The 27,341-nt window shown below is 40.6% G+C and overlaps 1 protein-coding gene across 2 annotated transcripts in view; it reads left to right on the top strand.

The window, feature by feature from the left end:
• Positions 1-27,341, top strand: part of PRKG1 (protein kinase cGMP-dependent 1) — a 508,829-nt gene that overhangs the window by 193,361 nt on the left and 288,127 nt on the right. For both annotated transcript variants that reach the window (XM_056352515.1, XM_056352514.1), the window contains exon 3: positions 7,745-7,858. In XM_056352515.1, coding sequence (XP_056208490.1) covers positions 7,745-7,858 — 114 coding nt within the window. The remainder of the gene's footprint in view (positions 1-7,744; positions 7,859-27,341) is intronic.

Raw genomic sequence — 27,341 nt, forward strand, 5'->3', positions numbered from 1 at the left:
GTGCTTTGCTGGTGTTGTTATACAGGACAAAATTGATCCTGCTTTGTTTGTATGTCCTTCAATCATTTGTATTTTTACTTTTCTATGCTTAGAACGACCCATATTTAACTTTGCATCCTGGGGAAGGTATACAGTAACTTGTAAGAGCAATGAACTTGTAAGAGCAAATGCCTATAAGAGTGTTTTCCATGTAGAGAACATTTCCCTGAACTATTTCCATTATTCCTGAAATGCAGCCTCAAGGTGTGAACCATGACCACTGACACCTATGGTTTTATTTTCACTGTTCCCTGAGCACAGGTTAGTGATGCTGCAGTCTGGGCTGCCACCACAAATGTGGGCCTAGGGAAGGAGACGACCTGGGAGCAATTCAGTGCCAGCTTATTTTAATCGTAGAATTATAGAATCATAGAATCATTTAGATTAGAAAAGATTTTTGAGATTATAAGAGTCCAACTGTTAACTTAGGACTGCCAAGTCCACCACTAAACCATGTCCCTTAGCGCCACATCTCTGTATTTTTTAAACACCTCCAGGGATAGTGATACCACCGCCTCCCTGGGCAGCCTGGTCCAATGCTTCACCACCCTTCCAGTGAAGAAAGTTTTCCTAATATCCAATCTAAACCTTCCCCGGCACAACTTGAGTATGTTTCCTCTCATCCTGTCTTTTGTTATCTGGGAGAAGACACCAACTCCCACCTGCCTACAGCCCCTTTTCAGGCAGCTGTAGAGAGCAATGAAGTCCCCCCGAGTCTCCTCCAGACTAAGCAACCCCAATTCCCTCAGCTGCTCCTCATAAGACTTGTAAAGGCCTGTAAAAGACTTTAAGATGGGCTTTAAGAAAAAAACCCATTAATTTATTTTTAATATTGTTAATATTCATCTCTATGAAATGCAGCACTCTACAGCCACCACAGTTAAGACATACAGGGGCTTAGGCACAACCCCATGAATAATGCAGACCATTATTAGTCTGTGTTTTGAAACAAACAAAAATGCTAACAAATCTTAATTGGACTGGCTTTGATGTCAACTAGCCGCTTAGTAATTAAAGTTTTAATTGCTAGACAATTAAATTTGCAACTACAATGTAGTTAGCATGCAAAGTTTAATTTGGAAAAGCATAGCTCTGGCTGAGAGTCCCAGGACTTGGGGAATTAGTGGTGGGGACCAAGGCAGCAAGGGAAGCCATCGACTCTTGGATTTCATAGGAAAAATTTCATTTCCCTAAGTCTTGGTGTATGTCCCTGAAATCTTGAAAACTGACTTTGGTTTTCAACCTGTCTTGAGTTACAACCAAAAGCTGTATGTGTAAAACTGCAAAGCTGTCTGTTTCAGAGCTTTTATGGAGCTGCCCTCAGTGGTGGGGTGCAAGTTGGTGATTTGAGGCTGCTATTTTTTAAACACTTTTTACAAAGCAGTGCTTTACTGGTAGCAGCCTGGACTTTACTTCCAGCTGCCTGAGGAACGCTTGCTTACTGCTACACTTCTGTTCATTGTTCGGAGGAGTTGCATGTGTTGGAGTTGAACAGTGCATTTAAACACGAGTACTAGTGTAATAGTGCAGACAGCATTCCACAAATGTATTAGGAGGCAGCAAGCATGGGTGATTTTATATTTAGCTGCACCTACCACAAATAATTTCCCATTTCCTTAGCTAGTTTACAAGCTACTAAGAAAGGTTGTGAGTGCTGGTTGACAGGTAAAAAGGTGGGTGGGAAAGAGGGCAAAGTGTTTGGCAATGCAGAAATTTTATGCCTAGGAGAATGGCATTTACATAAAAATCTGCATGAAGGAATCGAGAATAAGGCTTTAGCTTTTATCATGCAGGAGGATCACAGGGGAAAAAATAAACAAGGATAAAAGAGGGAGGTTACTGGTGTTTGAATCCAAAGAATGAGGGTAGAAAATTTCCAACATAAAGATTTATTTTGCCAAAGATGGGATGTGATTTAAGTAAGAGAGCCTGGAAAAAGAACAAAAGTCTCCCATATAAATGAGGCTTCTGAGCATCTGTGAAACTCAAAATATTTTGAGTTATGCATAGTTAAACTGATTTCTGACAGCTGTTTCTGTTGGGAGCAGGCTGGTGGCTTCTGGAGGTATCGTTCTCCTTTGTATCCTCAACTCTGGTCACCTTCTGATGTTTGTTGTGAGAAAGCCAAATGGATGGCACCGTTTGAGCTAGAAAATTGATTTATAAAACCTGCCTTGCTGAAAGCGTGTGTCAAAAACACAAATGTGATATAGCAAAGGCCCATTTCACTGTGTGCAGGACCATTAATGAAGTGACTTACTGGTCAGATGATACTGGGGCATATTTTGGCCATGTGAGAATTGAGAGGAATAGGGACTTGAGGGGAATCCAAAGTACAGCCACCAAAATACAGCTGCCAGCAGTCAGTTTTGGTAAGTCCTCCATGCTAGTGAAGACACAGAAATTTTTATATGCGGTGTCTATATGAAAAATAATTTGCATTGTCCTCCATCTATATGTGAGAGTTTCTTCGAGCTGACATAAAAAAGCATACTTTGAATGTAAGCTAAAGCTCCACAAAATCAGCTCGGCTGTAAATTCAGTATCGAAGTTAAATTCAATAATGATCAATATTTTGACAGAAACACAGCATTTTCCAATTTTTTCTTCTTGCCTCAAGTAAAGCATCACTTGTATTATTTAATATTTGTCTGCTGGAGATGTCTACAGAAGTTGGAAATTTATCGCCATTAATTGATCAATGTTGTATTGCATTTCTTTTGGCGTCTTTATGTGGATGATACATCAAAAAGTGCAAGGTATTTCCTACACAGAAAACTGCACTGCATGGGCTGCCAGTGAGGAGAAGAAAATGGGTAAAATTCCCTCTGTTTATAGCTGTGGTAGACCCTTTATTTCCACGAGAGGTGAATTTAGCTCACGGTCTGGGGAATTTATTGTTAGATGTTTAATGTTCCAGATAGCTTAATTACACAACAGGAGAATGGGAGACTTTCTTCAGTACATTAAATTGTAAGTAAACAATACATTTATTACTAAACCATACTGGAAGTAGCAGCCTGCCTGTATCTCTTACTGTCGTGTCAAAGATCGAATACGTTTGCCTTTCAATTCCAGCCTTCCTCAGGCTACTGTCCCGTTCAACCTTTCTCTTTTGTACTTGGAAAAAAATAGGTCTATTTTCTCTTGCGGCAGCAGAGTTTGTCTAATAAAGTCTCTTGCAGACTGTTTTGTGGCTTGGTAGAAGAATACAGCTGTCCGAGGAGGACTGGGGAGCTGCTTTGCTCTGGCATCAGAAGCATCACAGAGGAAAAGGAGAGAAGGAGCAGCAGAGGTGGGCTTGGAGCCATAAAACACTGTCAGCCTTTAGCTGGGAGGGCGGACCAGGGCAAAGGTTGCTCAAATGTCATCTTGTGCTCTGACCACCTCTTGAACTGGTCCATTTGTTCTCTTAGAGACTGTGTTCAGCTGTATCCAGAGGTTACAAAGCTTGAAAGCAAGGAACAGGTTGTCCTTGCAGGTAACACCATGAGGACAACCTTATGGCACCCTGTTAAAAATCAGGAGGGGTGGTGAGGACAGGCAGGATACTTTAACCTGGTTACTTTAACTGGCATTATTTGTGGTGCTGCAGAGGTGGACCAGGCTGTGGTGTGTTTTGTACCCTGGACTTAGTGTGGGGTAGAAATGGTGTCATTGTGAGCTGTTGTTTACAATACTAATGCATCTCCAGTGCCGAGGCACTGCCTTTCGGTAGCGAGGAGGCCACTTGGGACTAACAGAGAGCTGGTTTGCAACCTGAGCAGAGAGCTGCCACTCGGTTGTGAGGTGGGAATATAAAATACAGCCCTGCTAAGGCATTGCTTGTGTTCTTATGAGTGAAACCTTTCCTTTGGAGAATGCCATGGGTCTAGAGGAGGATGCAGGAACAGAAGTTGCCTTCATGTTCAGACTGATTTAGGGAGGCTTTTCTGGACGAATGTAATTTCCATCATCATCACATTCTTGCGTTCCTTCTGATTGTTTCAGGTAGAAACAGGAGACATTTTATATAGCCATTTCATCTGTGTGTAGCACTTTATACTCAAATTTGCAGAGGAAGAAACAGGCACTGGAATCAAACCACCACTTAATTAGTCGAATTAGTAGAAAATGGTTTTAAATGACTGCATATGAAATTTATTAGCTTTCAAAAAAGCATGGTTTTGTTTGGTTTTGACAAACGAGGCCTGTGCATCATGTCGTGTTACATACTTCTGAAAGAATCAAGTTTTGTAGCAATGAAATGCACCCACAGTCTTGTGTGTCTTCTCCGCAATCTATGCTTCAATCAACTTTATTAGGAATAAAACTAGTTTGAATGCAAATGTTGAATGAGCATTTCAGTCATGCTTGTTTTTTTATAAACAAAGCACTTTTAAATTGCTAAGCAGTTAAGAGTAGTTATTGGTAACCACCACCAAATTTGAGCAGTTCTTATATAGAAAATCCTTATTGAATTAAAAAAAAAATGCTTGTTGTCTTTTTTCCTGACTAATATCCAAACCCTACATCATTTGGGTCATGAGAAATTTTAACTATAATCTTTTTCTTAACAGGTATGGCTCTTTGGGTTCGTATTAAACAGAAACTATACTGAATTTGAGCAATTTGTGCTTGGCCAAGGGTTTCCTGTAACTTAGTTTTCTGCTCAACTCCATAGCTGCTGTTTGAAATTCAAGGGTGGTGATGGCTGGGATAACTGTACAAATCTAAATAACTTTTGCCTCTTGGAAGTCGACCACCTCTTCCGTAACTGAAATTAGTTTGCTTTCATTTTGTTTTTGTAGAAAGTTTTCTTACATATTCTTGCCTGTATCCAAATACTGTGCTGGGAAACTTTCTCTGTATTTTTAAATTAGTATTTTAATTTCATCACCAATATGCTTTTTGTGTACTGGGGGAAATGGTTGATGCAGTAAAACTGTCATGAAGACTGTGGTAAAAATAATTTGTGTAATATTGTGCTTTTCATTTTGAATCTCAAAGTCCTTTGCCATAATCAGGCAGGAATTTGTCGTCGAGGTATGGCAGTGAGAGCTCAATTTTCTACATGTGAAAAATAGGCTATAAATTGATGGGAACTGAACTAGTGTATTACTCCAGTGAGCTCTTACCAACCCCAAAGTGGTCATTCTCAGCATCGTTACTCCCTTGTGGCGATTTTCATCTCCTCTTCCTCTCAACCTTTGAAGAACATCTGTGGATGATGAAGCATTGACTTGTAATCATGCATTATCACGAGTGAACCGCTTAATTTTTTAACACAGTGAGAAATGCTCCCTCCAAAAAAAATCCCTACTGAGCTGTAAGAATCGGAACCCAGCTTCTTATTTTTAAGTCCTTATAAGAAAATAAATGGGATATGGGAATATATGTAGCTTTATTACAAAGGTGAATGAACACTATGGATTAGTTTGGGAAGCAACAGATGACATCCAAGCAGTGGGACAGATTGCAAAATGCTTGTGAATAATGTGATCTGTTTGTGCATTACTGCTCATATTTGGCTGTCTTTTCTCTGGAACCAGTTATGACTCGATGAGCTAAAAGTGAGGCAAACTCATTCCCTTTGCGAATATTTGTTGTAGAGCTTTCTGCAGAAATACCACCATTTCAGCTCTGCTGAAACTCATTTCTATTAAAAAAAAATAAATGTCTTTTTCAAAATAATTTAGGAGTCTCTGAAGTGTGTGAGGCACCATTACAGGTTGATTTTGCTCATTCTTGAGACAAATATCTATTTTTGTGCTTCATAATAGATCAATATTTAATATGAAGAAATGAATCAAACATTTATAAAAATAATGATAAAAATAAATTTACTTTTAAAGGGAAGTTAGCCTACACAAGAAATGAATTTGAACACTATTTGAAGCTAACAATAAATCAGCAACCTCAGAATTTAGTTTTCAAGGTTATTTATAGCCCTGAAGTATTACTGTTGTGTATTTTAGTATTTCTGTGATTGCTTTACTGTGTGAATATAGGTGAGTGCATTCTTTGCAGACTTTTAATAGGTGCTAACGGTGCAGCGTCAATGGCTTGTGTTAATACTCAACAGATTCCATGTCTTTATACTTTGCCTGTACACATTGCCATCCTATGTATTTCTCTCTGCCATGATGGGAGCTGCAGAACTGTGCACACCATGACTGCCAGCCCACTGGATGCTGGCCAGCATCTCCCAAAGGAAATGGCATTTTCTCCTCCTTATGTGTTAGTGTGAATGTGTGTATAGAGGTAGATATAGGTATGATATGTGTAAGTATACACACACACACACAAATTTATGTAAGTAATCAGTTGTTGTGTTGTTTTGGTAGAGTAGTATGGCTAGGCTGGAGTCGTTGCTGTGAGGGATGTTGTGGGTATAGCGGTGCAGATTTACGCACAGATAATGTAGGGCTGACAGGGCTGTATTTTACAGCATATATATATCATGTAGGAGAAGTTTCTTTTTGTGAGGGTGGTCTTTCTTTGTGGTGAGTACCTCTGGATTCCCTCTGCAGGAGGTAGCGTTGTATAATCTCTTATCAAATTAACTGGAGTTATCTAGTTTTGCAAGGATTTAAGGCTCAGTTTGATATTTGTGTATCAAATTTCAAATATCAAACTATCATTTTTCAAATTGTTATATTAATATATTGGTATTCAAATCAATATATCAAAAATATATCAAATATCAGTTTGATATACAAATGCAAATACTGTAAGGTGAGTAAGAGCCAGTAAAATGATGACCTGCAGTCTTGCCACATATAGACTCACAGAGGGCAAGTCAGTGATGTACTGGGGGCTGGTATAGCAGGATCCCTCAACAATCTGCTTCCTAATTTGGGGTAAGAGGAGGCTATGTAGTGACTGATAACATTTGAAATTCTCACTTTTCTGTCTTTCACTGTGTTACAACCTAAGTGGTGGTCATAGGCACAATAACCCAATGTTTCCTCCATGCGTATACTCTGCTTCTCATCATGGCATTACTTGTGTGTGCATAAGGTGGTGGGACCATCTTCAGTTCCTTCTCTCTTCCTGGCTCTTGTTCCTCAGATGTCCTTTCAAACCCCCAGACTGGCCCTCGGTTGCTTTCTTTCCATTCAACCTTTGCTTTTAAATTGCCTTCAAATGTCTCCTCTTGGAGTGGTATTGGTAAGCAGATAAAGCAGACTTGCTCTTGTAAGATGAAATATTTAGAAAGGAAAGGTACGGTGAGATGGGAGTTAAGTAGTGGCCACGGGTCAAAGTAATTTTCCTTTTGACAATAGCTGTGTTATTCATGGATGAGTGTTCTCGTGAATTGGTTTCTCAGTGAAAATTAGCAGATTTACTCCATGGTTTTCATGTGTGCTGTTAAAGACCTAAATATTTTCTTTTTTTAACATGAAAGTTGGAGAAAATTTCACCTTGAAGTATAATATGTGAAACAAATTTCATATTGAGCTTAGTATGTAAACATAGAATGTACAGATAGTCCACTAAAGAAACTCAAGTGTTAAAAGCTTATATATGTGGCAGTTGTTTTTAATGTTTTTCTGAGTTTATGTACTCTCATTCATAATGCATTTAATTGGTTTTCAAGTTGTGGGGCTCTGGTGTTTTTATTTACAGTATAATGAGATACATTTTAAAACTTCTGTGTGAAGGAATTTAATTTCAGTTTTAATTTTTTTTTCTCCCCCCCCCCCCCCCCCCCCCCTTCCAGATGGGAAGGTTGAAGTGACAAAAGAAGGCGTGAAGCTGTGCACCATGGGACCTGGCAAAGTTTTTGGGGAGTTAGCCATCCTCTACAATTGCACCCGAACAGCAACTGTCAAAAGTAAGATCATTTTTAAACTTTGATGTTGAATGACTTGGGATTTCATTAGGAAGGAGGGTTCTTCTCATCTGTTCTTTGGAGTTGCAGCCTCTGTTAGATGTTTTCCACTTTCTTAATTAAACTCTTTAGGGTATGGATTATAGTGTTGAATTTAGCCACTGTGAGTGGGAAGAAGATGCAAAAGTTCTTCACTGGATTCTTTTGCTCAGATTTGTTCACGTACGGAACCTCCTACGTTAATACAGCGTGGTTGATGCTACCTTATGCAGAGGAGCCTCTAGCTAATACCACAGCTTTCCTTATGATTCCTGCAGAATCTCATGGTATATACAGCTCTTACTTAGAAGAACATGTCTGACCCTCTGTACTTGACACTGATGAGGCTGCACCTCAAATACTGTATTCAGTTTTGGGACCCTCACTTCAAGAAGGACGTAGAGGTACTGGAGCATGTCCAGAGAAGGGGAACAGAGCTGGGGAAGGGTCTGGAGCACAAGTCCTGTGAGGAGCAGCTGAGGGAACTGGGACGGTTTAGTCTGGAGAAGAGAAGACTCAGGGATGACCTTGTTGTTCTCTACTGCTACCTGAAAGGGAGCTGTAGGCAAGTGGGGTCGGTCTCTTCTCCCAGATAACAAGCAACAGGACGAAAGAAAATGGCCTCAAGTTGTGCTGGGGGAGGTTTAGATTGGATATTAGGAAAACTTTCTTCACTGGAAGGGTGGTGAAGCATTGGACCAGGCTGCCCAGGGAGGCGGTGGTATCACTAACCCAGGAGGTGTTTAAAAAATACAGAGATGTGGTGCTCAGGGACATTGTTTAGTGATGGACTTGGCAGTGCTGGGTTAATGGTTGGACTTGATGATCTCAAAGGTCTTTTCCAACCTAAATGATTCTATGATTCTGTTCTGTGACCTTTGTAAGTGTAAGTCTTCAAGGGAAACTCCGTAAATTAAGCTTATGTAATTTTCCAGGACAACTCATTTTTTTTCCCCCTAAACTGACTGAACAAAATGAGGAAAAAAACCTGGATGGCATAGATCCTCCGCTCTGTCTTCAGTGCTTCTCCTATAATCTGATTTCTTTTATGAACGTTCTGGGCGAAAGCCTGCATTGCATAATAAGTAGAGGGAAAATCACATTGCTATGTGCAACATAAATATGTTTTAATTTTAATCCAGCTTAATAATTGAGATAGGTGATATTGCAGTCCTTGATCTTAAGGATAAGACTTAATGGTGACACCTTAAGCAGGGAAGTTTTATAGGAGATGATCAATAGTTCTGTGGTTTAAAAATGCCGTAGGGCAGAAGTTGGGATACAGATGGGATAGAGTAATACAAAGTAATGAGGCAAGTAATGAACTTGGCCTTGTTGAACTTCATGGGGTTCACATGGGCCCACCTCTCAAGCCTGGCAAGGTCCCTCTGGACAGCATCCATTCCCTCCAGCACGTCAACTGCACCACACAGCTTGGTGTCATCGGCAAACTTGCTGAGGGTGCACTCGATCCCACTGTCCATATCACCAACAAAGACGTTAAACAGCGCCGGTCCCTATACCGGCCCCTGAGGAGCACCATTTGTCTGATCTCCACTTGGACATTGAGCCCTTGACCGCAACTTTTTGAGTGCAGCCATCCAGGCAATTCCTTATCCGCTGAGTGATCCATCCATCAAATCCATATGTCTCTGGTTTAGAGACAAGGATGTCGTGTGGGGCAGTGTCGAATGCTTTGCACAAGTCCATGTAGATGACGTCAGTTGCTCTTCCCATATCTGCCAGTGCTGTAATGCCATCGTAGAAGGCCACCAGATTTCTCTGGTACAATTTGCCCGTAGTGAAGACATGTTGGCTGCCACCATTCACCTCCTTATTTTCCATGTGCCATAGCATAGTTTCGAGGAAGATCTGCTGCACGATCTTGCTGGTCACCAAGGCAAGAGTTGCCAGCCTGTAGTTTCCCAGGTCTTCCTTTTTTCCCTTTTTAAAAACTGGTGTTTATGTTTCCCCTTTCCCAGTCAGTGGGAACTTCACTGGACTGCCATGACTTCTCAAGTGTGATGGATAGTGGCTTAGCCACTTCTTCATCAGCCAGTTCCTTTAGGGCCTGTGGATGCATCTCATCAGGTCCCATGGACTCGTGCACCTTCAGGTTCCTTGGACGGTCTCAAACCTGATCTTCTCCTACAGGGGGTGGTTCATTCTCCTAGTCCCTGCTTTTGCCTTCTGTGACTTGGACAGTATGGCTGGAGCACTTGCTGGTGAAACTAAGGCAAAAAAGTAATTGAATACCTCAGCCTTTTGCATTTGCTGAGTAACAAGATCTCCTCTTTCCATCTAGAGAGGGACCGCATTTTCCCTAGTCTTCCTTTTATCACTAATGTACTTATAGAAGTTTTCTTTGTTGCACTTGATGCCCCTGGATGGTTTTAATTCTATCAGGGCTTTAGCTTTCCTCAGCTGATCCATGGCTGCTCGGACAATTTATCTGTATTCCTCCCAGGCTACTTGTCAAGGACCTGTCAGAGGCTTCCATCCTCTGCAGGCTTTCTTTCTGTGTTTGAGTTTGTCCAGGAGCTCCTTGTTCATCTGTGCGGGTCTCCTGGTATTTCTGCCCAATTTCCTCTTTGTTGGAACACATCACTCCTGAATTTGGGATGTGTGATACTTCAGTATCCTTGAATATCAACCAGCTTTCTTGTGCGCCTCTTCCCTCCAGGGCTTTATCCCATGGTACTTTATCAAGTAGGTTCCTGAAGAGGCCAAAATCTGCTCTCCTGAAGTCAAGGGTAGTGAGCTTACTGTGCGCCCTCCTCAAATAAGGATCTTGAACTCCACCGTTTCATGGTCACTGCAACCAGGGCTTTCCTTGAGCTTCACATTCCCCACCAGCCCCTCCTTGTTGGTGAGAACAAGGTGAGCGTAGCACCTCTCCTGTCACTTGGAGAAGGAAGTTGTAAATTAGTTCCAGGAACCTCCTGGATTGCTTATGTCCAGCTGTGTTTACCCTCCAACATATACAGAGGTGGTTGAAGTCCTCCTTGAGGACTGGGGCTTGTGAACATGAGGCAGCTCCTATCTGTCTGTAGAGGGCCTCATCTGCTCTGTCTTCCTGGTCAGTTGGCCTGTAGCAGACCCCCACTATGATGTTGCCTGTCCCTACCCACCCTTTGATCCTGATCTATAAGCTCATCCATCCCTAGACAAGGCTCCATGCATTCCAGCTGGCCATTGACATAGAGGGTGCCTCCTCTTTTCCCTTGGCTGTCCTTCCTAAAGCGCCTGTATCTTTCAGTTTCAACACTCCAGTCATAGGAGCCATCCCATGATGTCTCAGTGATGCCAATAAAATCATAAGCCCTGCAGGCACGTGCACATCTCTTAACTCCTATTGTTTATTCCCCATGCTATGTGTCTTTGCATAGAGGCATTTAAGTTGGGCCCCTGATGAAGATGGCTTAGTGGCTGGAGTGCCTGGAATTCCTTTGTGCTGCTCTTCAGGTGCTCTCCTGGTGACCTGTGATCCCTCTCCAGGCTGTAAGCATCTCTTGCTGGCACTGGCATCAAACTGGTAGGAGTGGGATGGATTGAAGTTCCCTTTCCCTGCCAACTCTCAAATTGTTATTGTTGTCTTTTTAAGGCTGCTAGTTGAGTGTCTTAAAATAGTGAAGACGATAAGCTGTGTTTTCACATTGCTCAGAAATAACGTTGACTCAGCGTGCAATCTGAATAATAAAAATAATGCTGGGTCTTGATGTTTTTGTTCACTTCTGCTCTGCTGGCTACTTTCTCCCTGTAACTCACCCTCACCTTCACCTTACATAGGTTAATAACAGGCTGAATCCTGGCGTGCCTGCAATATCTGCCTTGGTCACCTGTTAGCACCCAGGCAAACGTTAGCATGCATTAGGAGCCTGCTGTCCTTCTCTTCCCATCCATGGGTACAGCATTGGTGCGGGAGTCCAGCGATGGTAAAGGAGGCTGGACAAGAGATGTGCAGATGCACCTTGGCTCTACCCAAGCCACCCATTAATAAGGAATCTTTCCTGTACACCAAGAAAGGGTTTTGCCTTGCTCATTGCCAATCAAACAGGATTTCCAAGTGTGTTACCTCAAGAGTCTGAAAGAATGAAAAGTGTATTAAAATTCAGATGTGATTTTGTTTATTAGTAACATGGCTGGTAGAAGGAAATATGAGATGTCAGACCCCCTGCCCCCCCAAAAAAACCCAACCAAACACGACCAAACAGCTGAATTCAGGTTGCATATAAAACTTTGTAATTCTTCATTTGATAACACAGATCATCTTAGTAAGAGGAAATTTATGTGCTGTTAATATTGTGCAGTAGTTCTTATTCCTCTTAAACAACAATCTAATGAGCAGACTTTAGTGGTATTTTTACAGGCAGTTTTGGGGAGCACTGATTTTGTGAAAGTGGATTCTTCATGTGCTAAGGATATTATATTTATTTGAGAGGTGGCCTTAGCATCTGTAATTTTATTCTCTTGGAGTAGAATTTGAATAAAACTTCCTACAAAAACTTCTTGATGCAAAGGCTTCCAGTTTCAGTGGAGTTATACTCAACACCAGTCCATGCTTTTAGGAAAACAAGAGTAGTGGAAAAAAAGAAAGTGCAAGGTGAAGCTGTTAAACTGTAAATAATGTATATCTTTTTTCTGGTGAAATTAGGGTGTCTCCCTAAAAGCCAGCACAGGAGTTTTTCAAGGTTTTCTGCTTCACAGCAGTGCTAGTTGTACAAAACTCTGCTGCACTGTGTGATTAAAGCACATTTTACCAGTTTGTTGCCAAGCTTAGATTAATTGTATTTTTCGCTGCTGTTCTTTTTAATGGAGTCCCATGGAAATACTTCCTCAAATTGCTAGCCCTGGAAAGTACCCTAACTTTACAAGAAACTTGGTAACATAGATAATTTGCAAGGAAAAATAATGCAACAGTCAGTTGCCAATTAAAATTGTAGAGACTCATTAAAAGCCTTTGAGAAGGGTGTTGCCTTCATATGTTCTCTTCTAACAATTACGGAGCTAGTGTAAAATTTGCTCAGATTTTCTTAAAGCAATCATGTATGTTGGAAAGAAGTTGACTTTAGATACTCAGTCATTTGATTTCTGATATGCTAAATATGAAACCCAGATTGGCCAAGCCAGAGATGATCAGATCACAGATCAGTCTGGTGTGCCTGGTGGGAGATAATGGATGTATCCTTGGAGAAAGTAATTTAAACCCTCCCTTGCCACTGCCTGTATTTTTCTCTGACCTTTACGGTTTTTGCCAGGTAATGTGACAGTGGAATTGGATTATTCCTCTAGGGGAAAGACAAGAGAAAATGATGTTGAAGACAACAGACAAGATATAGCAGAACTTGTTTCCCCCTCTTCTTGTTCAGTACTCATGAACATTTTCAGTATGGCATCTCCATGGCTCAGGAGATGCAAACGTAGGGATGGATGGTTCTGAGCACTCAGCGCAGGGCAGTGAAATTTTAACCAAGAGACAGTGTAATCGAAGAAAGAATAGTCTGAGATAGGATGAGCAAACCAGAAAATTTATACAATACCTGGGTTTGTTGTGTACCTGAAACATGACAGGCTTGTTGAAGTCAGAGGTAAAAATAAGAGCTGGTTAAGGAAGCAGGACAAAAAACAGGAGGTATGGAGTGATTGATCTTGGGGATGTCTTGATACTTACTGGATTATTAGTTACGTTTAAATAGTAAAGAGAACAGTGGCGTGGTGTTGGCAGGAATGACCAGCCATGAGAATTTCCAGTCCAAGGTGGGGCATGCTGCTGTTCCCTGCCTGGTGGCATGCAGCTATCATCCACCTGATACAACCCTGTCATGATACAGTATATTGTCATTCTCCTCTGACTGTACACCTTTTCTGAATGAAAATAAGAAGGTCCAGAAGCCAGGCTATGTACTTGATGGAAAAATTCTGGTACAGTTCCAGGGCATTTCAGGTGCTGTAGAAACTAGCTAAAGCAGCTTGTTCCTTTAACTGTGCTTTTATATTGGAAACGGAAATAAAATGATGGAGCAAAAGACAATTAATTTGGATTTGGTTGTGGTTAAGTATCAAGTCAGTGCTTTTTTTTAAAAAAAATAAAAAATAAAAAAAAATTGATGCAGTTCTAGTGCCTCAAGATTCAAGTCATCACATCAATTATGAGAGCTGTGGCAGCGCTGACATTTCCAAAGTGTAGCAGCTGAGAGTGTATGAAAGCTTTAGGGTTATTGCTTATCCTGACCTTTGTTTTGACTTACTGTTTTCAGTCATGAACTTCAGCCGCTTTCTAGCAGTGCAGCAAAGCTGCAAAATACTGCGAGCAAGGTACCATCAAAAATAATTGGCAGGGGAAACAGCCATGTTTCTAATGATGAGTGAGAATGATGCTGATGGTCTTTTATGGAGAAAGCCAATTCAGGGAGTGATGAGTCTGTGGAGGAGCAGTTACTACAGGGATACTTGTTGATGGTCTGTTTGTAAGCAGCACTTTGCTGCTTTGCATTTTCAGGAGGCTATGAGCTTGCTGAACTGTGTTGCATATACTTTGTTCCTCCCGTTTCTGCATGTGACCATTTTCTTCCCCTGAACTGTGTGCATACTGACTTTTGGTTATTATTTCAGAATTCTTTGGACAGGAGGGTTTGATCCTTACTGCTTCAGGAGTTTGAGGAACAGTGTCCATTGAAATATCTCTTTGACTGAGGCTTTCGCCACTGAAAAGTCTTCAGTATAGAAAGCTTCCAATCCTGTCTGGGAAATAGATGCTCTCTGCTATACATTTTCTACCCCAGGTAACACAGAAGGAAAGGTAGTGTCTTATTCTGACTTAAACACTATGACCCAGAGCATTCTTTGTTCTTTTTTTTTTCAACCCGACTTCCAGTGTTTCTAACGTAAAAGGTCTGAAAGTAAACGAAGTTCCATATATCCAGTTCCTAAGAATCATGAGACAAATAAAAAAATGACTTATAAATAAGGAAGGTGCAAGCTCTGGCAAGATTTTGTTTGGTTCTTTCAAGAAATGCTTTATCTTCCCTGTTTTATTCGATCAACCTATTAATTTGAAGGCTGCTGTGTCTCAGTTTCTGGTTTAGGAGTGACAGCAGTTGGAGCTGAACAAGAATGAAAGATGGGTGCTGCTGCTACGTGACTTTGCTGGGTTATAAAGCACCAGCCCTGCCTTCAGGAATTGTCAGTGTGGATTTTCCTTTCTTTGATTTAAGCTGTTATTAAAAAAAAAAAAAATCTGTAGTGCTTGCTTGCTGCTGCTTTAAGTGCTCTTGTAGTTGGGTATTTGTGTTGGCTTTGTTCTTGAGAAAATCTGCCTTTTCTCTCAGAGTCTTTAATTAAACATTTTTCTTTTTTCTTTTCTTTGGGTTTTGTTTGTTTTGTTATTAACAATATGATTTGTTTTGCTTGCCTGCCTTTAGCATCTTCAGTATTTTGCTAGTCTTTTCAGGATGGAAAGTGTTGCAGTTTAGGGGCTCAGTTTTCTGTGACTCATTTGACTGGAATTGTTTTTTTTTTAAACCGAATGTTTATCTCCCCTCCCCTATTAAACTTATTCTAGATTAGCTTTGTGACAGTGATTACCCAGTACCCAGAGTTTTCCCCTTGATCGTTGTAGTTGGTTTAATATTGCTGTTATCTTTATTGGCTTACCTGCAGATGCTTCAGAGGAGAGGAATTGATGTCAGTTGTCTTTTCTAGCAGTGCTCATTAAATCAGAGAGACAGAAAGCACTAATGACTGTTGGAGCCACTTGAGTGGTTTTGCTCCATGAAGACACTACAAGCTGTGTTGGAGGCAGGAATGGAAGAAAGATGCTGAAGTGTGTTTGATGGCTTATGACACTATTGGGGTCTATGAAACGTAACATTTCTGCAAAATCAAGGAGACACTTACTCAGTACTGTATATTGGTGTGCATGCCAGTGTGTTGGAAAGAGGGCAACAAACAAATGCAGCGGCGTTCCATGAATATCTTAATCTAAATAAGGAGCGGGAAACTGTTTCCTAGTTAATTGTAGAATAGCTCAAAGGTTTTAATCTTGGATTACTCATTTTCTGTAAGTCTTCCTTTAGCACCTACTTCAAGGATTTAGAAAAGGTAAAACTTGTGAATAATTTTGAGACACCCTTAGGAATGCGACTTGAAAACTTGTTGCAGCTAAATTTGCAAATGGAGCATGCAGAAATCTTGAATGCTAGTTTTATTTTGTGATAAGGCTGAACACCTAGAGAAATAAAAGTCTGTAAAACTCTTTAGCCCACTAACATTGTTGAAGAGTGTTCATAAAACGCACTGGCAAGAGCAGCTCCCGTAACACGTGGAGGTTTAGGCATCACATGGAATTTGAAGACTGACCTGCTACGTGGTAAAGCTGGAGCAGAGAGCGATTTAGCCCAAGCATGGGTGTGTGCTGCCAGGTACCCTGGCTGCCCTCTGCCAAGCTGTGTAGATCCTGCTCATGCCCGGATGATGTCTGCTTTCATGTTCCTGTTGCAGAGAATAATTTCCTTCTGCTTCAGCTACATGATGTTATTTACAACTCAATATTATGAAATCATGGTATTATAGGCAAAAGCTTTCAGTGTAAGTCCGGTGTTTGCCAGAGTTTGGGATAAAACATTTGTTGTGTCTGATACAAAGTATGATCATTATGCAAGGGAAATGAAGCACTTGAGTTGTTTTTAAATTACTCCAGAAAATAATTTTGTTCATATTTTTCATGTTGCTTTAATTGCAGAGCTGGATAATCTGCAAAACCATCACAGTTAAACACTTTTATAAGTAGATTATGACTTTCTCCATGCAACCCTTGAAGAAGTCGTTAATATTAACATCAGCTGTAAAATAAGTTTCCCATATATCCCCTTTTATTCATGTCTCAGAAAATGTTACTAATGCATGAAATATGGCTAGAACAATTTCGATAAATGAGATGACTGAACTTTGCTAACAGTAGTAAACCTTCACTTTGAGCAGAGTTCACAAAACAAGCGAATGCAGTATTTGCCATTTATATTAATTTTTGGGCTCAACAATACATGGCCTTTTCTCAGGTTAAAATGCAACAGACTGCACAGGGTCTTGTTTTGACTCACCAATATGTAAAAGTTTCTTTTTCTAGACTATTTCCTGGTACTAATTGGGGAACAAAAAGCTGTCTGATACTAAGACAGATGCAGAACTGATCAATTATATTTCAGAACCCAAGCAACCATCCTTTTTGTTCTCTAAAGCCACATTAGAAGGTGCTTGATGAAATGAAATCACTGCATGGTGCCTTTCCTGATGCCCGTAAAAACATAGTTTTAAAAGATATTCTTACCCTTCATAAATTAAGGTTTTATTCTGAGTTACAATGGATTGATTTTAAAGATTTGATTATACCTTTCAGTATGGGAGGAGCTGTGCTTCCCTATATTTGAAGTTCATCACTTTCAATAAACTTCCATTAAGCTAATCTTAAAACAAAATCTCCCAATGATAAACTCAAATATGTAACTAGTCAGTAAATGTTACTGCAATTTATGTTGCTTTCAGCCAAGCTTTAGCATCATCATCTCCACTGACTGATGTGTTCAATCCCTTTGGATGGTACTAGTCCTGCTGCCTTTGCCATCTCTGGTAGCAATGGGCTTCAGATCTTCCCAGCCCACAGGGAAGAGTAGCATCTTTTTTTCAATGTTAAACTACAGGTTTCATTGTTTATTTAAATTATTATGCCTCTCCCCCCCACACCCATTTGTAATATTGTGGGGTTTGGTGGAAACAATTCTGCATTCATTTTATTCGCTGCCTTGATGACACCAAGCCTTAGCCTTATCAGCCTTCTCCTCTCCAGACTGCAGACTGCCAACCTGCTCAGTCTCTCCTTGCAAGGCAGCTGCTTCACCCCAGTAAAATGTTGTAACCTTCTGTGGACTTTCTGAAGCCTCACTGGGTCCTCATTGAGTCAGATTGGCTCATGGCAGGGGGGAACTGGGAGTGCCAAGTGGTTATTTAGCAGCAGATGATATCCTCCATCTTGTTTGTGTACGACGTTAAATTTTTGCATCAGATTTTGGTGTGTTATTAAAAGCCTAGCTGTGGAAATAAATGGGGAGGTTTTCCTTTCTAGACTGTTGAAGGACTGGATGAAAACTGTGCTGTGGGCTGTGTCAGTGGGAGCTGTGCAGCAGGGAGGGGACGGGGACAGGGATGAACCTGGTGGTGGGGCACACGCCAGGGGACTGTGCTTCTATGGTGTCAACAGCTGACAAGGCTACAGCCCCTGGTTCCAGCGGAGGATTTGTGCCCTGAGTGCAGCGCATCTGTTCCTACCAGCATGCTTTTTTGTTGGGATGGGACTATATGTACAAGTCAGACTTCCAGCATCTAACGAACATATATATATATAGTGCCGTCATTTATAAGCTTGCCCTTACAAACAGGGATTCCAAAATTTATTAGCATATAACACTTTATAAAAATTTTACATTGTAGTTCTGTGAACTTGTGTTCAGACTTACTAGCTGTTAGTTCCTCTAAAAAAAAAAATAATTAATCTCACTATTCCCATTTTGCCTCCCAAATATTAGCAAGAAAAAAGGAAGGCTTGGAAGGATTTTTTGTTTTTTCTTACAACAGAAGACTTTCTTTCTTTCTTGACAAGTAAGAGATCAACAAAGAGTAATTGTATCTGCTGTGTTTTGATGTCTTTTAAATTATGAACTTTTTCCCCCTTAGTCTTTAAAATTTGCCCCTGAAAGGTTTATGATAAATTCTTCAGATTCTATAGGATTTCTTATTCTTTAATTAAAGTAACTGTAAAAGCGTACACAGTTTCCTATATTTTGCCCATGTTAAAAGATAAGGAAATATTTCAGTGTCAGGCTGCCTCAGGGTGGGCTATCTATTTGTATAGCTTATACCAGAAAAATTGCAAATAAAAATATGGAAGGTTCTAGGGCCTTTATAAAGGTGAGCAATGCCTCGTGTACAGCGTTTGCTCCTTGCGTAATGATGCCCTCAAGCTTCTGGATGCGAACAGTCCTATTTACCTGGGTGTTTGCAGGAAAGCAGTTTGTCTCCATAGAAAATTAGCTTGAAATTAGCTTGAAACCTACTTTCATGCTTCTCTGGAAAGCTATTTAGCAGTAAGTTTTTCTTCTTCCTTCCCCTTGCTCATCATACTCTCTCACTAGCTCTGCTTTTGAATCTCAGACTGAGGTACTCCATGCCTTTGCAAAGGATACTCTCCTTCCTGGGACACTGCAGAATTAGCACGCAGCACAACATAAGCAGTAAGATTTATTCTCTGCATGGTTAAAGGTCATCAGTAGATCTCCACAGATGTTTAAAGAGTGTGTAAGGGATGCCCAAAGTGCTTTTGTTGACAGGCCGGCCCTATTTATTGTCCTATGTTGTTTTACAGTGAACAAAATAGAGACCGTGAGCGTTCAGTCTGGAGATCCAGAGCAGCACTCCTGCTTTTAGTGCCTGTGCAGTGAAGAAATATCTGTGCGAACACTGAAACCTAAAGTATTGTTCTCTTCAATACTCCCCAAGTATAATGCTAATTATTGTTTCCGTACCTTATATGCTTTTTTAGCTATTGCATGGCTCAAAAAAAGGCAGGGCACCCGTATAACAGTGTTGGATCAGTGGAGGGCATCTTCCTGTTGTATTTGTGGGCATCTCTGGAGGAACGGAGCTCTTTGTAGCAGGAGAGGGAGCAGTGGGGAAATGGGTGAGAAGAGCAGACAGCATGTGTGGGATTACACAGGAGGGGTGGAGAGTGGCATTTGTGGGAAATTAGGGGGGACTGGAGTTTGTTGTGACTGACAAAGCTGCTGGAAGTTGCTGATGGGAAGTAGGTGGCTCTTTCTGAACGCGGTCTTCACTCTCATTTTTGTGGCATGGGTATTTTCAGAGTAAGAGGTGTTGGTGTAGCAGATGGATATGCCATGTGCTGTATTACACAGTGTTTGAGGTTATATTTAATATATGGAAAAACAAAACAGAGATGGAAGAAAACATGTCTGTCTACTACACTGCTGACTTTGCTAGTAGTTCTTTCCTCACTTTGCACTATCTGTGATCGCTGATCTACCTTTAGGAATTTTGAATTCCTTTGAGCAGAGTTTGTGTCCTCCTGTACATTACCATGCTTGTTTTGGAGGCTGACACCATAGCCCAGCTTCTCGGCATTTGCCAAAATAATCAGCTGAGCCAGCAACATGCAAATTATTTGTCACCTCCTATTCAGGGAGTATAAACCCCTCAAAATTGAATTCTTTGAGGTAGCATGAAGGAACAGGTATGAACAGCTGCAACATTTTTCTCTTTTTCCTTTCAAGCTTTGATAAATTCTCAGCTGGCTCATAGTAGTGGGGCAGTAGTTTATCAGAGAGGACTAAGAGGAAAGTGTTATGGAGAAGGCACCTGATGGTGCATTGGAAAAATGACAACCCCTGGGTATTTCTCCTGGGATCTTGTGATCAGCTCAGTCAGGGGTCTGATACCAGAGTCTTCAGGTTTCCTCTTGGCTCACGTGGGCTGTATTCTCTGTATCCTTTTAATGCCTGTGATTAAACATGCAGTTAAAAAAAGCTGTTCAATGAGAAGAGACAATACGGCTCTGTATCATTGTGGGTCCTTTTGCCAGGAAGCAGTCTCTAAAACAAACGTGTAGCTGTCATGGAGGGTGGTTCTCCAAGCAGACCTTCCTCTAATTGCCCTGGTGATGTATTCTGCAGGCACGTAAGTCTCTCTAAGTTTTTTAAGGGCACAGATGTGATTGAGCATGTGAGGGCTTCATCTCCCCCATCTGTTGTCAGGGGTGAAACTCAAGTCTAAGGGAGTAAGCAGCAGCCCTTCAGTTGTGGGTGTTTTGCAGACAATTTGTGCACTGGTAAAAGGAAATATGTTCATTATTTAGTGTTCAGTGCACCATATTTATTCTTGATACATTTGCATTGCTTTGCACTTTCATAGCAGAGCTGTTTAGTGTCTTGATTTCATGGACGTTGTTTGAAGTGGGATTTTTTTACATAGGCCAAGCATTGTGGGAAAATGTTTAAAGTTAAGAAATTGCTGTGTAGGGCAGCCAGAGCTGTGTATTAGCAAGCCTTTGTTTGTCATAGCTTTGCATTACTGCTGTGATATGTCGATTTAAAGTAGAGATTAATGCTACACATCAATTATAGTTCCTAAAAGAAGCAAAATTCTCAAAAGGAGCTGAAAAATGCTACTGTATTTTTGGATTGTATACTGTCTCATCAAACTTACTGGCCTTTTTCATCTGCAGATAATCAGTGACAAAACAACTCACATCTTCTCTGTTATGTAAATCTTCTAACCATACATTCACTAGTGGCAACTCAGTTAAGCGAGGGAAAAAATTATAAGCTTGGAGTGTGTTGTGATACCTTAGATGCAGTCTATAATGACCAATATTTACTCAAGTTTGTGATGCTGTAAAGGCTGTAATTTACTTGCACTTATTTGCTCTAAAGATTTCTGGCAAAGATGGATTTTGTATTATTTACGTCCCAGTGTTTAAAAGTACTTGGGTACCAAATAAATCAACAAAATGGCAAATAGGCTTTTTAATTAAAATAAAGAAACCAAACAAGTTCTCTCAGTATTGCAGCTCTGAAGAACTCATTACATTTCATGAATAGCATCTTCTCTCTGAACGTACTCAGAATGGGAGCACTTTTATTTGTATTTAGACTGCAATAAAACCCATCCACATGACAGACTCTTAACAACAGGATTCACTCTTCCTAAGTTATTTGCAAAAACCTTTACTTCTGAATTCAAAAGTAATCAGTGTTTGAAATGGGTTTGGTGAAGGTTACTCTTTTCAGCTTCTGCCTAATGCCCACTACGAGGAAATGCGGTTTAAATAGTGTATGGTTTTTAATTAACCAGGGGAAAAAGGAGTATATGAAGAGACTCAGCTGTATTTTGTTAGTTCTTTGTTTTTTCAGGCTAGTCTGCAGCCACTCTCAATAATATAAGGTGCAGATGCCACTCTAAAGCTGTCTTGTACTTTCCTATGACATTTCCTGGACACCCTAAATTGTTGTTTTGATGGGAACTGAGTTGAACTCAAGACATTTGAAGCCAGCTGAGCAGCTCAGATTGCATTGAAAACTAAATGCAGAGAACTGAATAAGGAAAAATCCTTGCTAGCTTTGAAGAAGTAGAATTGTCTTTACTTCTTGTGTTTGTTTTTCAGCTCTTAGGTTACTTTGCCTTCCTTACCTGTAGTAGAGGGCAGGAGTAATGGTTGATAAAATTCACACACAGCTCAGAGCCTGTCTTTTTAAACTTAGATTTTCTTTCTTGAACAGGGCAAAGGGAAGAATTTATTTTTGCAGAGTATCAGTGTTGAAGGCGGCAGCATTTGGGAATTTACCAAAATTTGAGGTTAAGTGGTTATGGCATGCCAGGTCATCAAGCTGCTTAGTAACACTGTCAGGCATGGAGCCACTTCAACCGAAACATTATTTCCTTGAAGAGTTCTCCTAGGCAAAGCTCTCTAGAAATCACAATCCCAGTGTGTAAGCATGAGGATAACACTTGTGAAACCACGTGCTCTGTCAGGAGTAGTTTCGGCACTGCCAAAAAAGTCATGTGGAGTTACTAGGGGGCTTTGTGTAAATGTGTCTATGACAGTTGCCAGGAGAGGACCATGTTTCTAACAGCTTATACCTGAAGATGAAAAGAAAATGTAGTGAGGTCAGAGCAAATGGCAGTGAGTTCTCAAAGGACTCAATGCTGGGAACTCAGTAGGATGCCCAAAGCTTTGTGGTTGGGCTCATCCTTAGAGGAGACGGAAGCAAGCTGGAGGGAGGAGCACTTGTGGGATGGGGAGTCAGAGCTGGGATAGGAGCTACCTAGGAAGTAGCTAAATTGGCTGAGTTCATCATCCTCGGATGTGCGCCAATGTTACTGCCCCTGTTTCAGAAAGGCTAGGCACTTGCCCAGATAAACCTCCGAGTGTTGGCAGCAGAGACTGTGATGGGATGTGGCTCTCCTGCCTTCCTGGCCCATTGCCTCCTTGGTAAGATACATTGTCCACTTAAAAACTGTTAAATATCTGTGATTAGATCCCATATTCTCTGTTTGATGAGTCTCCTGAACCACTTCAGAGTCCTTTTTTTTTTTTTTTTTTCCTCCCTTTGAATTTCTTCTCTGCATTTTCCTTTGTGCTTTTATGGTCCTTCATTATTTTCACACACTTCTGTGATTCTTTTCACAGTGATTGCATGAGATCCCAAATACAGATTTATTGTTGTTAGATGCACTCAGCAAAAAAGCAAAGTTTGCTTTGTTCTGTATTTTTATAACATCCCTGCTCACAGATACCAAACACGAGTTGTTATCAAAGCCTGTCACGTCTCTTCATGCCCTGGCAGAAATATAAACATTGATAGTTTTATACGTGTTGAGCGGGAGCTGCAGTGGTTCAGTTTGGTGCTGCTGGAGCTGCTGGTGATTGCGCTGCCTGAGGATATGTAGCTTCGCTCACAGACCATACACCATGCTCCCTGCACCATAACCTGACATGGTAATTAGGGTCCACTTGGAACTGCATAAAGACACTTCTTGGTGGAAGGGAATAATGGCCCCACTTCTTTCTCTGCTTTGCTTCAGAGTGGTTTGTTGCTCACTAAATCATATGTTTCTTACTTCTGTGATGACAGCGGAGCTGTGTGATCTGTCTCCATCCCTGTGCCCACAGCCACCTTCCAGCATGTGTGTTTGTGTGTAGGTATTTAGAACATGTTCAGAGTAGCCAGTGTTCAGCAGTTTGTAGGAGGGACTGTCCTTGGTTGTGAAGCCAAGATGGGAGTATCAAACTGCTGGAGCAGAGATTCAGATCTGGAAAGGAATACGAATAGTGGGAAACTCCATGCCTTGGAGGTAACCTGTTTTCAGGTTTTCTTTCTAGTTACTTCTTTTTACGGCTAACTGTGCTGATCTTTATTTGGCTATTCAGGTGAGGGATGAGTATTGTTTTGCCTTTTGCTGCCTCTCCAACCACTGATCTGAATTCAGAATATTGTTACCTCTCTCATTTATGCCTCTGTGCCCACTCAGGCATTTTAAAGCCTCCATCTATTTTCTCAGCCCTCCTAAGTGGAAAGAAAATTTTGCCTAAAATGTATTGATCTTATGTTGTATGTATGTGCACACGTGTATATACATAGAGATATATATATAAAACAGATGCGCACACAAATGCTGACCATTTTAGCCAGGAGTCTCAGACAGCACCATAATGCAAAATAAGAAAATCCATGTCATGCTCAAAAGAGGGAGCTGATTATCCTCCCTTTGTTGAGAGAGGAGATAAACAAGTGGGACATTTTATAACCTCGGTGTCTATGTGACATATTTGGTCCATAGGCTCATAAAACGCTACCAACTGCTCAAAAACATCAAACGATCTGGCAACGTCCATAGACAGGGTGACTCACAGGCATCCAGAAAAGTGCATAGCACTAAGAAAGAGGATAATAAATCAGAACATAAAGGTGTTTTAAAAGGATAAAGATATTCAAGTGATAGTTCTAAAAAAGTTTGTTATAATCCCTTGCTCTAAGCAGCTTGCACAGCAAACATTTAGTGCCCTGTTTTCATTGCATCTTTGCAATGAAATTTTGAGGCCTCATTTGATGCGCAGAGATCAATGCGCCATTACAAGCCATTAACTCAGCCTTTATGCTATCCTAAAGCGAACTTTATTTCTGCTTCCCCCCCCGCCCCCATCACACAGACACATGTCATTTTGACTACAGTCACTAATGTTTCTGATGCTGCCTGTGGCACATGCTGAGGTTGATGCTCTGTTGGCTAAAATAGGAAGTATTCACGTGGGGACGTTGCCTTCTGCTTTGCCCTTTGTGATGGGCAGTTCTAACTTTCCACTTTTAAAAGCGCAATGCAGGAAATGATTGCATAGTTTTATCTGTTCCTGGCAGGAGTGAGTTTACTTGTATGCTAGATACTGAAACATACTGAAAGTGATGCATGCTTTTAACATGTACTATGTGTAAGGCCACCTTTTTTTTTTATACTGTAGGTAATGAATCCCATTTCCTTTCCTGTGTCCAATGAATTGTATTGGGAAGTAATTGGGGTTAAATATTAACTCTCCCCAGCATGCAAAAAATACAACACTTATTATAAAAGGTTATTTTTAAGCTAAATGTGCACTTTCACTGCAGCTGGATAAACAGATTGCTGGGTGGAGGAAGGGGACGTTGGTGGGAATGGGGAGTGTGGGAGAGGAGTGGTGCAGTTGGGACTGCTTCATATAGCAGTGAAAAAAAAGTTAAAATTGCATAAATCCTCTTTGTTCTGTGTTATGTTTGGGTAAGATTTAACAGGCTTTAAAGTGCTCTCTTGCTTCAGACTATGAGCTGTTTGAACATATCCTGAGCCCACCCAGTTTATATGGGGAAAAGGTGAGGTCATGGGGGGACCTACAGAGCTTATACACAGTTGTATCATGTTTCATGTAGGATTGTGTTTTATTTGAGAGTAAATAAGTATACCTGGGCTGAAGCACAGAGTCTGAGAATGAGTTGAGATTTCTGCTTTATCCCAGAAACATAATGTGATTTTGGATGAGCCCTCCTGTCCTTCAGTGTGGGTGTACCTAAGACTGGGATAATATGACTTGCAGGGATCTGCCTCGTTACCTGAGATTGTAAGCTTTCTGGGACAGGGCTGGTTTCTACAATATAGCCAGCACTAATCTTGTATGGAGTTTCTAGGCTGTATTCTTATGCAAGTAATAATTATTTGTATGGTACTGCTGATGACAGCATATTATTGAACAAAAATTTTACATAGCCTTGTGTTGTGACATAGAATCTCATTAGTATATTCTTTTTGTACACAGGACAATTATAATTGCATTATATAATTTAGTTACTGACAAATTTAGATCTTTCATTAGCTATTGTCATCTTAATTTACTAAGAGATGGGTTTTTTAACCTGCCATTAACTTTCCCTGGAAACTGTGGATGCTGAAACATTTACAAATTTTACTGGCAGTAATATGTAATCTGATTAGAATGTAATTACGTAGTTATACCTGTCCAATAGTGTTTGCACTTCCACATAATTCATTATAAGGAAATGTATACAGCCCATTAAATGGAGTTTATAAAATACATTTACAAAATGGAGCATTTTGACTCTTTAGAGGAACAAATAACATGCAAAATTGATTTGGGATATTTTTGCTGCTGTTCTGCACCATGCAAATATTCAACTGCTTCAAGTTAATTACAAAAGGCTTATGATACTTGCTTAAGCATTGTTACATTTTTAATTGTTGCTTGACAAACATCATAACATCAAAAAAGACCTGCTAATACTCGAGCATTATGAAGCAGTGGGAAACAAACAAATCTAGTTGGATGCTGCTACTCTAAACTTTTTTGTGGTTTAAAAGAAATTCTTCCTTCCCTTCCAAGTAGAGGAATATGATGGTGGTTGCATTCAACAGCTAGTATTCAGCTTCTGCTTTGGTGTTACAATAATCTCCCCTCAATTACAGGCAAATAAAAGGCTACATCAGTACATCAGCTACAGTAAGTGATGTTATCAAGAAACTGGGAGACTCCCAGTCTTTGCTGTACTCTTGTAGCTTTCTGGCTATCAACAGAAGGATGGAAAGATGTCAGTGAAAGCATATTTTTCTCTAATTTGCCCTATATGAATGTATTTGTTTCCAGGATTCCCATAAATATTAGTTTGGAATTAGCTTGCAGGCAGGTCTGGGGTGAGATACGCTACTCAGAGTGCATTACTATCACCACTTCTCCCAGGTAATGAGAATCTGTACACCCAGGAGCAACTGCAGCCATGCTTGTGGGTCAGGCTGTGCTTCACCTGCTTTTGGAGCATAGTGTTTTGGCTGGAGAAAAGCATGGATGTGCTGCACCGTCTCCATAATGGGAGTATGTAAAAATACGTGTAAAACTAAGCATCAAATCAAGAAGACACATTACCACATTGCCCCTTGTTGTTTTAGTACTTCTTTTAAAGACTTTGACATTAGCATCTAGAAGATAGTTGTTCCATCCTTGCTGGGTTAGTGGTGGGTGCTACTGAACCCCATACCTCTGTCCCATTCTCCTTTCCAAAATCCCAAATACATTGATTTATTTTTGTCATGGTGATGTGTATGTCATGGTGATGCTGTTGTGTCAGCATATTGGCCAGTAGTATACTACGCTTCAGTTGGTTTTGCGATGGCTGTGGCTTTTTTTTCCTTTTTGAAGTCTGTGAAACGGTTGAAAGGTTTTCAGACTCTCTTTGACTTGCTGTAGTGATACAGAGTGTGAAGGCAGTAAGGACAATCCTGAATTTAAGGGTGAGAATTACAGATCTGCTTCAATGCCGGACCAGAGCTGAGTATATAAATCGATTAA

Source organism: Falco biarmicus, chromosome 9 (assembly GCF_023638135.1).
Source record: "Falco biarmicus isolate bFalBia1 chromosome 9, bFalBia1.pri, whole genome shotgun sequence".
In the NCBI taxonomy this organism is placed as follows: Eukaryota; Metazoa; Chordata; class Aves; order Falconiformes; family Falconidae; genus Falco; species Falco biarmicus.